Genomic DNA, 15,371 nt, shown 5'->3' on the forward strand with positions numbered 1-15,371 from the left:
CTATTGAGTACGGAATTTGTTCATTTCCTCTATCTCTTGTCTGAACAGTCCTTGTTGGCAACACTGTTTCAGCAACTGGGCTACTAACCTAAACATTTTAGAATCATTAGACTAAGCACCGATTACTTAAACAAAATCATTGGAATAAGTATTACTATTGTACTATTGACTACTATTGTAAGAAATTACAGTAAGACAGAAATAGTTTCGCATTGAAAAGTGCATTAGTGTTGTATGAGTTTTCATAAAACTATTCTTGGATGCAGAACTTAGCAAACGTTTTATAAAGTTTAACTTCAAAGAATAAGTTTCAATAATTACTAAAGCCCTTTAAAAACTCTTTGTTATGAAACCAAGGAAGAGTCATGCCAAGCAATAAACGAAAAATTAAGTAATCAGTGAAACATGGCCTGTGGTTGCAAGTAATATCTGTTGCAAACATCCGCCAGTAAAAATGTTGCAAAAGTCACAAACGTAGCTGAAGCAATAATTGGTAAATATGCGAAGGTTGCGACCCACAAAATCATTACTAGTTCTAAGAAATTCAAAGGTTTATGACAATTATGCCTGGATTTCAAAAATTTAAAGTTGAAAACCAAACTAACTTTGGTGAAGAAATTAGATATTTTGATATAGTCATTTGTGACAGAAGTTTTAAACATTGTAAAACTTGTTTGATTAAAGTCAATATTTTCAAACCTTCTCAAAATAATTTTTAAATCTTAAATCAATAAATTAGACAACTTTAACACATCACACTGCAATAGTTTAAATTAAGCAATTATGAAATTTTTCAGCAAGTTTAATAGAATAAAGTCACTAAGTAGTTTTTTGTCCTTGTAACAAAAATACAGCCCCATTATAAATATTATCAACTGCTTATACTATTTTACGATACATTTTAAGAGTTTATGTTCATGAAAATACAAACAAAGAGATTATGAAAAGTGTTGCATAAACACCCTGTTAAAGGCCATGTGTGCATGCTGATATTATCAACTTTATTCATATTGCTACACTACGCGACGACAGAGTAATGTTGAGATAAAAAGACCTTCCCTCATATGGTACAACATATACAGTTACGAAAGTGACTCAAAGTGAAAGTGGCATGCACAACTTAAACTCAACCATGATTCCTCATCACTCAAGCCTCGGTAAACCAAGCTAGTGTTTGTGCAAGTTCCGACACAATCATTCAAACAAACAAACATTCCCTATTTGTGTTTTTGATATAACATGACTTCAGATCTCACGAAGGAAAAAAAATTCAAGGGTCGGGAAAATGCAAGAGATCCAAAATGCTGGAGATCCAAGATCCAGAACACTTTCAACACAACACATTTCAATTTTGACACCATTTTCAACACCATTGTTCACATTGAATTATTACCAAAATTTCATACACCGATATGTGTATGAAATGTTTTGGCACACTAACATGAAGCACTTTGAAAAATAATGATAGCAATTTGCGCAACTACAAGATTCTTCATCATAACGATGCTGACTGCTTTTGAAGGATTTAGAAGCTTTTAACGAAAAAGGGTATTTCCACCACAAAATAATGTACAGCCCGAATCAAATTAATCAAGTTAATTAAAATTTTTTAGCTGTAAAAGTTTCTGAAGTTAAATAGCATTATGAAGAAATGTATCTTTTTTCATGCAATAGACATTAAAAAAGACCACATCAGACATTTAGAATTGGATTACTCTAACACAAACAAAAAACAAATAAAATTTCCAAAGACCATTGAGTGTTGGACGAACCAATTCTTTAAATATAAAATTTCTTATATATACATATCATCAAGTGATGCAGTTATGACATAGAAGTATGATACAATATGACGTTATATATGTATGATATAATGTAACATCAGTATATAATATGAGTACCTGTATATACAATGCCTTTAAGATTTTAATTCTAATTTATTATAATACTTTCCTACAGTATGCGTTGGTAAGGGACAAAGGTTGTTTAAAATGCAATTTTATTACCATATCTAAATACCTTGTCTTAACTAAAAATATAAGACCATACATCCTGTTTTGAATATTGGAAAAATTATTCACAAATAGGTGTAGGAAAATTAACTGTAATATTCCATTATATTTCTTATAAGTAACAAACAACCGACACTCCATACATAAATACATCACACTACCTCTTTTTGTGCAGCTGTGCACTTATCAATGCTGGTACCAGCACTTCCATTCTTGTTTTCAGCCGTCACACCTAAGCCCATCATTTTCGGACCAGCACCTGCGAATTTTGCAAGTTAATAAAGAGTAGATGATAGAGAATTTTCATCGACTTAGGTGTGTTCAGTTCATCAATTCATTCGTTCAATCAATTCATTTTCATGGGTTATTTATGATATTTATGGTTATTTATGATTTATGATACAACCCATTGACAATAATTCAACCACAGACAAAAGAAGATGATCGGGGATCATTAGATGAGCGAAGATAATTTCTTCTAAGAAAAACGTACTACCATATAGTTGAAGCTTAGCAAGTTCCTTGTTATTTGATACATCTGCAATTAAAGGTTCTTCAACTGGTCGACGCTTGATCCGCTGTTTTGGTGTAGATGAACTGCCAACTGAAACTGGTGTTGGAAACAAATTGTCCAAGGAAATGCTTGAACCCTATGACAACAATAACAATCCGTTAAAAATAAATCCAAACATCTCTGGTCTTATATTAATGGGGCAAGTCTGTATCATATATCATGTATCATCATGTATATATCATAAAATGTCAAGGGTCAGTCAACTTTGTTCATCTCTACTATTTGTTTTTATTTTTTGTTGTTAAATTTTAGTTAAAGCTCAATATTGTTCATAAATACAAACTGTAGACCTACAAATAAGCCAAATATTTATACTATACTTCCATATACTCACTGACACACATATACAAAAATACATGGTTTATATACAGGCTTAGAGTTGATATGCAAGACACTGGATCATAATTAAAATCTAACGAGCATTGCTAGGAATATTTTGTGCAAATAATCTTGTTAAAATGAGTGGGCTGGAGATAATGTGAATATATGCCAATGACATTACCAAAACTATTATGTCCCAATGCACCAGCAAGCCTAATGACTTAAGGATTATTTAAGGTTTACAAATATTTAGCGGTCCTCTTTATAATAAAACTAAAGCATTAACTGCTTAATTTTAGGGGCGCTGGCCCTATAATATGCATTAACTTGTCAAATTATTTCATTCCACATTCAGTAATTTGGCCACTTGCACATTTTCGAGTGAACCATGAAGTATCCAACCAACCAACCTGATACATAGTTCTCTTTTTTGACTTCATATTTCCCATTTTTAAATGTGAAGTAACACTCTCACGATCTTCACTAGATTCCAACGCCTATGCAAAAATTAACAATCTGGATTAACATAGCACACATATTTAAAGGAATCTGTATCGTTTAACATATTTTTTCTTTGAAAATTTACGTTAAAATACAGCAACCTAACTTTCCATAATGTAGGGATGATCAGAAAAACTGGCTAATTTCTGTAAAACCACCAAACGTCATAATATTATACCCAGGCCACAGCCTACCCTTAGTGGTTTTTCTGGCCCAACACATTACCATACTTAGTGTTGCATGCAACTCATAAAGCTTGCGTAATTACGTTGCATAAATTATGTTATTATGTAACCTACTTCTTCGCTATGTTTTATACACTTTAAATATCACTGACTAACTTTCAAGCTGTCTACACTCACCATGTTAACGTAAGTAAAATGTGTGCAATATCTGCACTCAGCTCTAGGCCCCATGGCCGTTTTCTGAAACTTCAAAATATCAGAAAATAACATTGGGAATGTGACATGATAAGCATCTTCTCATAAAAGCTATTGCTTAAACAAATAGACATGGGTTATCAAGGAAGATATGGCCAAACTTTTTAAAGTGAAATTTCACGGTGCAGATGCAGTCATAAATGGTTAAAACTTTGTTGTTATCGTGAATTTTTCCACCTCTAAATCGAGTATGGAAAGTACGACGATGACATTGTCAAAGTGATATCATACTGCACAAAGCCAATAAAAAATAGCATTTGCTTACCGCAAAAGTAGGTCTTATTTTATCTGGCAAAGTGTTCATCAGATAATAAGTCTAACTAATAACGGTTATGGTAAAAAAAAACAACCTCTATGTATAGACTTTTATAACACGTATAAAAAGATAATAGTGTAAATGAAATAGTGCTTCATTGGAATAAACAATTTTTTAGTGAAATTCTTGTTGAAAAAAAAAACGACAATTTTGCAATATCACACATACGTGCGATTGTGCGTATTTATGATTGTGGTATGAATCTGCTTTGCAAAGAAAAAACAATGATTCGTACTATACACAGTATCATTAAATAACAACATACCCTATCGTGGCAAAAATTACTTCATTACTTATGGCCAAGCCACCCAAGTGGTACCTAAGTTATGTAATTAAATTTTTTGAGTTACGTGCAGCAATAACCATTCTCTATAATCACTATGCATCATACTTTGTAATCATGCAGACAACTTCATTTTTCAAAATGGTACTTCCTAGATCAGTGGTTCTCAACCGGGGGTCCGCGGACCCCCAAGGGTCCGCGAAACGTTTTCAGGGGGTCCGTGAGAACTTCGAAATTTGCATCATAAAGTACGAGTTTTTAAAAAGTTTTTGCTGTTTCTCATTGCTGTTTGAAATAGGCTTGAACATTTGTTTAATTGCCTATTGTGATGGGACAATACAAAAGCTTATTGAGATTTATCACCCGCAGGGAAGGCCTATCGGCGGATTATACCAGAAGACAGCTGCATACAGTAAGTTGCAGTTTAAGTTGCTGGAGATTGCACATAATCGCTTTCTCAGTTTTAGCTTGTAACTAGCAGCTTGTTGTGAGCAAGGTATAGATAACGCTTTGAAATAAATAAAAACATCCGCATAGTTTGATGTTATTGTGACTGAATAGCGCAGTTGTGCACCAAGACTATTAAGTAAAACTAAGCAAAGCAACATTTAAGTGCAGTCTCAGAACCCTTAGTTTGCTTAAACTTCAGGGGTCCGCCAACTGCTTTGACAGCACCAAAAGGGGTCCGCCAAGATCAGAAGGTTGAGAACCACTGTCCTAGATAGTGAAATCAAATTATATGTATATATGTTTCCTTCAAAAAAATAAGTAGTTCATGAACACTGGAAATATGTTTAACGTATTTCACACAAGGCCCTACAACAAATTGAGACAGAGTAAATATTCACTCTCATAAACCCTAATCTTTCTTCTATAATTCTACCAGAAAATATGTCTTAAGTCATATCAGCTGAGAATATGCTAAAAAATACTGCACTGATGTCTTGTTATAGTTTGGTGTCATTTAGCTTCAGTTTTGTTCTTAAATTACTGGACTACTTTTATCTTATATTTTTGAGTATACCTCACCACTTTTCCACAAAAAAAAATCAAAAATTTGTTACTTGACATAACGAGTATGTACATAATTGTAATACAAACACTAGACTTGTTTCGAGTCTTGACACTGATTAATTATATTAGAGCACAAGAAACTAACTAATAGTAGTATCGCACAACCGCATAAATGAAATTACTGCATTTAAAAGCAGCCAAGAAAAACAGACCGGTAGATAACTTTGCAGAAGCATTCTAATTCTGTTTACTGTTTTTCATCTATCGATATATATGGTTTATATATATACAGTACATACAGTCAGACTTCGTTTATTCGGACCACTTTGTTTCATCAAACAATTTCGATTTAAAATACGCGAAAATGAACTGTATGAAAGATCCAACTGCGTCCAAAATAAATAATTCAAGAAAAGGAATTTAGAAAATTAGTCAATGACTGCACCTAAAACAAACACAACTGTCTGCCAAATAAGAAAACTTGACAAATTTGTAACATTTGTTGTAATGTGGATTAGCGGGTGTTTTCTCCATTGATTTGGCATATCCGTTCCTAAATTGCCTTGTCGGAGTCAGACAGCAAGGTTTCCTAATTTAAGAGGTACACTGTATGGGAGAAAACTGCTTCTAGCAGTTTCATGTCAGATAACAGAGGTTCCGGATTTTCAGTATCTCCTTACTCTCTTACAAAATCATTAATTTCATGATATTTCGACTACTTTGGGCAAAATAACACTGTTTTACCTTAACAAGAATTCCAGACTTCATGATATCAAATGGATACAGTATACGATCATAATGCATTCGCAGGGCAGTGCTGAAATTCTTGGGAAGATGCAACTGCAAATAAATAAACACAAGGTTGCCATTGACGTTTGCAAATCTATTTTCTAATTTCTAATTGTAGTTATCTTTGCACTGATAAACTACATACTTTACTCTACTTGCCAGAAAACAAGATAAAATAACAAGGTAATTTCACTATGTCAAACTAATAACATTTTATGCCGACTTAAAACTTTTGTACTATAACTTGCATTAAAACTACTGTATGTATAACAGCAATTCACGACAATATAGAACTTCCTCCAAGAAAAGTCCATTAAGGTTAAAAGGCCTCTTGGTAGTACAACATATTAACTGTAGCATCAGGGTGAAAGAAATAGAATTTAATATATTAAAGCCACATCCACATTGACTTTTAAACACACTCCTGCTGAGAGTTGATTGGACCACAAGCCGAAAACTATAACAATTTCATGCCTAAATTATTGCCCATGCATGGCGCTTTGAAGTTTCTCCCACTATAAACTCTTTCATCTTCATTACTTTATCTTCCTCATGTAAATATAACTCTCAATACAAGGACTTTAATCACGAGACTTTACATTTCCAGACCTGCATCCACCTTAAATCTAAAAAAGTTACAGCATGTTTGTTCAGGTTACACTTTAACTTTTACTCTTCATCAATTTATCCTTTCCATCTAAATACAAGTCCCGGATCTAAATGTTGAAGAATAAATTTTGGATTCCCAGGATGATATTGAATGCAAAAAAGACTATTACAGTTTATGTAGAGCCAATGAGGCCCAGGTTACAAAGGAAAATGGACACAAAGGAATGGATAGACACAATTGGCTTTATCAATTTGGGTTATGATATTATATATGATATTATATATGATACAGTATCATTAACAGAATATCATATGTAGTGGAATCATTACCTCAAACCTGAAGGACTCCAGAAATCACTTTGAGTTAGCCAAGCTCAGTACAATTGAATTGATATTAATAGTGACTGCTGATAACTGGTAGTATATTATTCATAATTTATAGCACAGCAAAAAATTCCAGATAACCTGGGTTTGGATGTCAAACAGCTCGATCAACTACAAAAAATGATACTGATAATGCTGTCTAAAATAACTTCTTTATTTGCCTATAGGCAGGGTTGCCATCAGTCTCAACTCAAAAATAAGGACGACTAGAAAATGAAAGACGAATACCACCTTAAACAGTGTACAACTGGAGAAAGCAACCAATGTTCCTAAAAAAAACAAAAAAAAACAAGACACTATCTGCATGTTCATAATTTTGGTATCTCTTTGGTACAAAATGGTATCGTAAAGGTGACAAAATGCCCAAAATACGAACCTCCGCCCTAAAAATAAGGACGAAAGTGAAAATAAGGACATTTCTTAGAAAAAAGGACAAACATATTTTCTAAGACACGGACCTTTAAAATAAGGACAAATCTTAGAAATAAGGACGGTATGGCAACCCTGCCTATAGGCAAGATTCAAGTTATTACCGATCAGCAGATCATGAATCTTAAAGCGGCCCAAAATCAATGAAAAAGGAACTTTACTTTTGTGTCTTTTGTTGACACAAACTCTAAGTTTATCACGGGCAGGATAAAACTACTTGGTTACTTAATTTTCACAACAGCATTAAACCTAGCCCAGAAAAGTTGCAGTCACTGGGTAGTCTGCCTTATCCTATGATGCCAGAAAAACTATAAAAAACAACTGTATTCTACATATACAGCAAAATGAATTGCCCAAATTCTCAGCACAAATTTGCTCTCTTATTTAGTTTTTTAAATTGTCGGAAAGTATGGCACTCAAAATGCCAAAAAACATGGAAAAAGCATACAGTTTGGCAACCATCAATGAATGTGACATTTGCCACTTTCCAGAAGCAAAATATTTTCTTTTTGCTCCGATCTAATACTGTATAACTTAAATCTAATAATGTATCTTGTCAAATCAATGAAAATGAGGTCAATTTTGAACTTAGTGTAGTTCTGCAAAACCGTATATCAGTCATACTCATAAGTTAACTAATTTATTTATGATGACAGTATTAGTGTGGTTGAAAAGTGTTCAAAAAGGTTTGTGACCATGACAAATACAAGTTGACTTCAATAGACCAATGCTTTCAACAGGTCTGCTTTAAGGTGATAACATATGGTCATGTATGCTTCCAAGCATCAAAAGATTCATTTAGAAGCAGGGGCACATATAAATTGTTAGATATGCGCAGTATCATCTTTAAAAACTTTTAAAGATGATTTTAAAGATTTTAAAAACTTTAAAAGTATAAAACTTTCTGTTTAACTAAAACTGGTCTGGAACTAAAAAAGATGCCAGAATATTTTTAACTCTAAAAATGCATTTTGCACTTGCAATTGCAGACTGCAGCATGCACTGTTTTGTAAATTGCCGTCTGAATAATGTGATCATTTTGTTGAAACCAAGCCCAATGAAAGGAATTTGTTAAACTCACATGTGGCAAAATGAAAAAGATAAAATTTTCTTGGCAAGGTTAAAACATTTACGTATATATACCTTTGTGCAAACATTATTCCACTGTTTTCTTCGGCAAACTTCTTGAAATCCTCCAAAATTTTTCACCACTTCGTGTAATCCATATAAATCCAAGGCTCTTCCTCCAACATGCGGAAGTTTAAAGGGATTTCCTTGCAATTCCCAAAACCGAGCAACGCTTTCAATGAACTGCAATCGAATGCGTGTATGTATCTGAAAAATAGAATCAAAGGCATGTTACATGAAAACTTTGCTCAGATATAAAAATAATGCTACTGCAAGATACTAAACCATCGCTTAAATTTGATTGTTAAAATAATTAAAATGTAATTATATTGAAAATGTCTTTTCATAAGTTGGTTGACAAAGCTATTCATAAAATTTCCTCATATGTGAAACCCATCAGTTCAACCAACAAACTCAATGCATATTAAATGCAAATGCCCTGGAACTCCAAACTTTAAATGCAGGAACCTTACATAGACACAAATCCCTTAGGAAGAACAAGCATAAATTATAGTAATGGTCTGAAATAATTATTATTATAATAATGATCAATACAAAAATACTATTACCATAGATCACCTTGCATATAAGTTATGCTATATCAAAAGCATGTACTTAAGTTCAACACAAGCAATACCTAACTCAAGTAAATATCAATGCCTGATCCAAAAACAACATAGACTGAATCCGCCTGTAGCTGAATCAAAAGAGTAAAGCTGAAAGCCATAACCAAGCATGCTAAAAAATTTACAATTGCAAAAGCGAAGTGCAAGAATGCAAGTGATATTGTATTTTTGACTGTGATCATTGAGGCATTGACCCAAACCAAGGACCGTGTGTTGGCTTTTAGCGAGGAACCAATATTACACTAAACTTTTTTACAAAGCGTTATGATAAACTGGTAAAGGAGGACTCACCTTAAGTACTCAACAACCAAAAGGGAACAAATAAAATTGCAAACTGAACCGAGAGAAACTATCAACTCAGATACAAGATACAGATACAAGATACTCAGGACAGCATGCATATAAGACTACACTAAATTAGGACTCAAAAAACAACAATACTATATATTTACATCTACAGTAAATGATTCAAGTAAAGAATTTAGAAAATCGGTCAATCATTGCGCTTAAAAAGTGACGCGTGACAAGTATGAAAACTTGATGTATAAATACTTGTCTTAATCCGGATTAGTGGATATTTTTCTAATTGTTTGGCATATCTATTTCTAAATTGCTATGTCAGAGTTGGACGACGAGGTTTCCAGATTAAAGGAATGAAATGCATTTAAAGAAACACATTCCTAGCAGTTTATGTCGGATAGTAAGGATTTCGGTTTTATGGAGTTTAGATAAATGAAGTCCGATATATCAATGCCCAATTATTGAAGCAAAGTAACTTCATAATTTGATTCACTAAAGGTAGGTCAACAATACGTTCCATTTAGAGTCGTGTACAAGTTATTTCAAACATGACAATCAATATTCCTTTAAACAAGCGTCAACTTTGATTCTATATATATTACAAATGTGTGAAATTTGCAATGCATGTTAAGCGAAAATGCTCTTGGGTATGATGAGTAAACCAACACCTACGCACAGTGGCACACCACATGCTCGTTGTCATATATTAAGTGCACCGCCAATGCACAGAAATATATAAAACAAGTCTTTTTAGTTGGTCTCCTACAAATACTGAGTTTACTAACATTGAAACACTTTTCACAAGATAGTAAACAAAGAAAAAAGCAGGTCACTCATGGTCATAACAGGTGCTGCAGTAGCCCACTTGTGTATTATGTGTACTTGGAAGCCATGCTTTAAAGTTTCATTGATCAATGTCCAACAAGTAGCACACAGTAGCCATACAAAAACAAACAACTAGCGTATCATATTCACAAAACAACGAGCATTTCAAAGCAGACAAATGTAACTACTGGTACCTATGGTTCCAGGTCAATTTAACATATGGACGATTTAAGTTTTCAAACCAGGACAACCCAACCAACGTGCACGGGTGAAATGGTTAAATTGTCTTGGGTTGAATTGACCGACCATCGGTATCAATATATAACTAACCACTTAAAATACAATATATACACAACAACTATAATACTGATCTCTATAGAATACCGATATGTATACATACATCACATAAATCTACAGCATTCCGAACAAGCAATACAAATAACCCAAAAAAATTAGCAAAGAAATGTTACAATTGGTTGCACAGTATGAGTAAAGTGTAAAATCCACATCAGAACTTACCCCTAGCTCATTGATTCTTTGCACTCTAGGTGTGAATTTGAAATTTTCTACATCAATAGCGAAAGGTGGCTGCCAATACTGAAAAATAAGTTAAAGACATAAAAATACTTTTATATGCAGACATCAATGTTACAAGCATCACTAGCGGAAAAAATCTAGGTACAAAAGCAATAGAAAATGTGCCGTAGCTGAAAAGAAAATAACATAACGATACACTTAGTAGTTCCTACATGTTTCGTGTTAAGTGTATTAAACTACTCGAATTTTTTCTTCCATGGTGTGGATCTTGCTGGCAGATGTGCCTGCTGTTACAGATATGATTTGGACTCAGAGAAAAACTTGTTATTAGTAGTTGTTGCACTCACAGGTTCTGTGTCTTAAGCTGCACAGTTGGATAACATTTGTAGCTTTTTATTTTATGCCTTCATGCGTTTAATTTGTAATATCAATTATATAAGCCAGGGGTGGGCAAACTTGTTTAATGAAAGAGTCACTTGCGGAAAACTACAAACACCAGCGAGCCGCAAGACCGGTAGTGTCAACACAAATACGGTAAACAATGCATGGATAATGAACAATAATGGATATTAGTATTCAGCTAGAAGAGCCACTAAAAATATGTCAGCGTACCGCAGTTTTTAGTTTGGTTAGTTTTAGTTTACACCTTTGATATAAACGAACAAACACATTTTCAAAAATTCTCTATCATTTAGGCCTATTCTTTATATGTGTTACGGCGTAACTAAAATATCCCTCAAACAAGCAAATATATAAATAGTAACCACACTTTGCACTGTTATGTTATATAATCTAAACTGTTATTTATAGATTTTATCTTGAGTTTGTTGACCAAAACTTTGGCAAAAAGAAAGATATATGCTAATACTTTATACATAAAAAAGATTTTATGGTATTGAGAAAATTTAATTCCTTTTAAAATTGAAAATTTTATTTCAAACCAAGGGAGTTTGCAATGGTTTATTAATACCCAACAACTTCAAAGCAATTGTACAATGTCAAGAGGAGCATACTATGTAAACATCTGGGATGTACCAAGATATAAATTACTTTGCCACAAACTGTACTACCATTTTTTTGGTAAAATCGACAATTACACCGAGTTATAATAACGTATTTGAGTTTACCCTACTTATTACCCACGTTCACTTAAATCCCGCAATTAAAAAACTACTTGGCAAATCTTTATAGGATTGGATTAGTATCGACACATCCTTAAAATAAGCCAACTGAATCTCCTTTGATCTACATTTTAATATTAATAACTTACTTCCTTTAAATATTTTTGCAATCTTTATCATAAGAAACATATTAAAAGGACTGTAAGTTGTTTGTCTATTTACGAAAGTATGTTAATACAAATAACCGCTTTCATGTTAAATCAAAGTCACAAGTAATAACAAAATCTCTATTTGGGAGCATGTCTTTATGTGCAAGCATGAGGACTGTTAGTAAATATTTGCTCCAAAATCATCATGGCAGTAATTCACATTAGATCAGTTTAAAGCAACAAAAACTCATTTCCTATGAACTCCCAAAATACACTAAGGCATTGACTGTGCTAGTGCTAAAACATGTGTCTCTTTTGAAAGCATTAGTTATTTTCAATGAGTAGCAATGTTTTTCAAATATTTTCAATTCATCTTTGAGCATGGTATTTATATGTTGCACATTTACAAACAAAATTTATCTTGATGTTATTACATGGTAGAAGTTATGCACATCACAAATTACATAGGACTGTTATGTAATATATCTAATAACTGTGTAATATATCTGCACATTAGAAATATGTTTTTGTTTTTCAGTAACATACAGTGCTTTAATTTAGACCATGGTAAAACAAAACCATTCATGATTAATAAAAAATTAATTTTTCTGGCAACAGAATTATCTATTAATTTCATACCGGAGGGGGGCGAATTTTGCAGATACCAGCTTTTTCAGCAATAGGTCTGATTTTATTAATGTAGCTCAATGGATCTGCAAACTCCTCTTCATTTGGCTCAAACACAGGGCATTCAGGAGGGGGAAAGAATTCATCATCGATCATAATGCACAATTTTAATTCTAGCACAAGACTAAAAAAGTTATCATAAGTTGACTAAATAGTAACCAAGTATATATTCAGGTAGAAATAGATATAAACACATCAAATGGTCTAGTCCAGTAGACATACTACAAACAGAACATTCACATAACAACATCATTTATACAATTACGGTAGGTCATGTCAAAAGAGTATGCACAAAAATTTCAAGTTCTACTTTATTAGCATAAAATGTTTTTAGCCAATTAATGCCTGTTTTAATGATACAGTGTACAATGAAAGAGATCATGCACCACTAGTCTACAAAGGTCCACAAAACAAACATATAAAGAAACCCAAAATAATGAATTTGTTAAGCTACAAGATTACATTCTTCGGCGTAAATGGCGTAATATTCAATACTTTCGCACAGTTTGGACGATAGCCATCTTAATTTATCAAAACTTATTTCACCAATAACGCTTCTCGTGAAAAGGATTGCGCGTTAAACGACACTGCGCAGCACGAGCCAGAAGCATACAATATTTCTTGCGAAAATTTACGCTTATAGCTCCGTTTTAAATAGGCCGAAAACTTATACTAATCATATAATTTTTTGTTCGATCGTTTCGCTGGACGTGATTATCCATAACTGGTGCCGTATCAATTATTTTACATCAACGCTTTTGTTGGCAGAATCATGAACTACGTCATCGTAGCGCATTGGCACTGGTGTAAGACATCACAGTAGGTGAGTTGAATAGATGGTAATGTCACGTAAAGACAATAGTAAAACCTCAATTAATAGCAACCAGTTAAGCTAAACTTGGACAAGTTATCTCCGCCTACACCCCATTTCTTCAATAACTTTACTTTGCAGAACAGTCACGTACGAAAAATTCATAACAGCACTTTAAAGTTTTGTATAATCTCCCAGGTCAATATTCATCCGCAAGCCTTTACAACTCAATATCAACTAACTTTCATCTTTTAATCTTTAAATAGGTGAATAACTCACGAAATTGTCTAGTAACTTCCTAAATTTTGGAATACATTTTAAAATAGAAGAATGATACCATCACCGATTGAATAACAATGCATGGCGGAAGAACACTTTCTCCAAAATTTTAAATGACATTATTTTTCCACCGCAAGACGGCAGCAGTGCACAGTAACTATACCCAACAACATGGCGGTCATGCTTGACTCCAGTTTACAAGGTAACTTCTTCTGGTTGTGAGCGGATAAAAAAGAGACAAGGAGAGCAAGTGAAAACAGAAAGATTTAGTGAACAATGAACATGTGTCAAAAGGAAAAACAAAATCGACTTGACTTTTGTGCATTGCAACGATGTACTGTGCGTAGAATTAAATAACGAAATTCGCTTTTACGGCTTAAACCCTTGCACTCTAGCTGTCATTTTGTAACATTATCGGTGTTTTTATCGGAAATACGGTACATCAGAAAATCAAGACTGCGATTAACGTAAGAACTAAACCGAATTTAGATGAATAAAATTAAATGCTGTATGAACAGCACCAAATTTGTTGGTTTGGTACGGTATTTAAATCGAACCAGCATAAAATTGAATCTATTGTAATAATGCATGCTTTACTACCGTTTTGGTTTTGTTCCTTTGTTGGTCTTTAGGATGGCGTTCAGACGTTGAAAATTATATAATAAAATGGCGATCGTACGATACTGGTTGCTCTTGGTGCATGCGCTATACACTCAAATTATGTCTTGCTATGTTTAGTGTAGGAAGCGTGTTTTCATAATGCACAGTCACATGTTCACATAATAATAATACAGTATATTAATAGTACACCGACGTTTCGCCATAGCGAATTAACTTAGTAATTAAGCTGCTTCTCAGCCACTGCAAGTAACTTTTGTTTCGAGAACAACGTGCTTCGAAGTACAGACATAACTTCCTGAAAAAAGACGTTTCCTATAAGAAAGCAGAAAATAAAATAAATTCTTTTTTTGTGAAAACCTCTACTTTATGCTTTGTCGCCACCTAGTGGTTTGTGTGGCGAACATTTCGTAAACATAAACTTTTAAAAAAATTAAAGTTTAACTTTTCGGAATGATTGAAAGCTAGCGTTCAATTAACTATGTTCGTTAAGATACTGCCAAACAAACCGCAATATTGCCGAATTGTATTATATTGTCTTTTCCTTCTCATGGTTGTACATTAGGCTTACCATATTTTCATCGCCAAAAAATAGGACAATTTCTTCAGTAAGTACAA

General features: G+C 33.2%; 1 protein-coding gene across 2 annotated transcripts in view; it reads right to left on the reverse strand.

The window, feature by feature from the left end:
• Positions 1–14,004, reverse strand: part of LOC143465145 (lysine-specific demethylase 5A-like) — a 28,727-nt gene extending 14,723 nt beyond the window's left edge. The window contains exons 1-8 of one of the 2 annotated variants that reach the window (XM_076963317.1): positions 12,998–14,004; positions 11,071–11,148; positions 8,816–9,007; positions 6,206–6,301; positions 3,318–3,404; positions 2,506–2,662; positions 2,174–2,271; positions 2–88 (exon numbers count right to left, since the gene is read on the reverse strand). In XM_076963317.1, coding sequence (XP_076819432.1) covers positions 2–88; positions 2,174–2,271; positions 2,506–2,662; positions 3,318–3,404; positions 6,206–6,301; positions 8,816–9,007; positions 11,071–11,148; positions 12,998–13,141 — 939 coding nt within the window. In that variant the 5' untranslated portion in view covers positions 13,142–14,004. The remainder of the gene's footprint in view (position 1; positions 89–2,173; positions 2,272–2,505; positions 2,663–3,317; positions 3,405–6,205; positions 6,302–8,815; positions 9,008–11,070; positions 11,149–12,997) is intronic. The other variant, XM_076963318.1, reaches the window with a different exon arrangement.
• Positions 14,005–15,371: the final 1,367 nt, after the last annotated feature.

This window comes from Clavelina lepadiformis, chromosome 7 (assembly GCF_947623445.1).
Source record: "Clavelina lepadiformis chromosome 7, kaClaLepa1.1, whole genome shotgun sequence".
In the NCBI taxonomy this organism is placed as follows: domain Eukaryota; kingdom Metazoa; phylum Chordata; class Ascidiacea; order Aplousobranchia; family Clavelinidae; genus Clavelina; species Clavelina lepadiformis.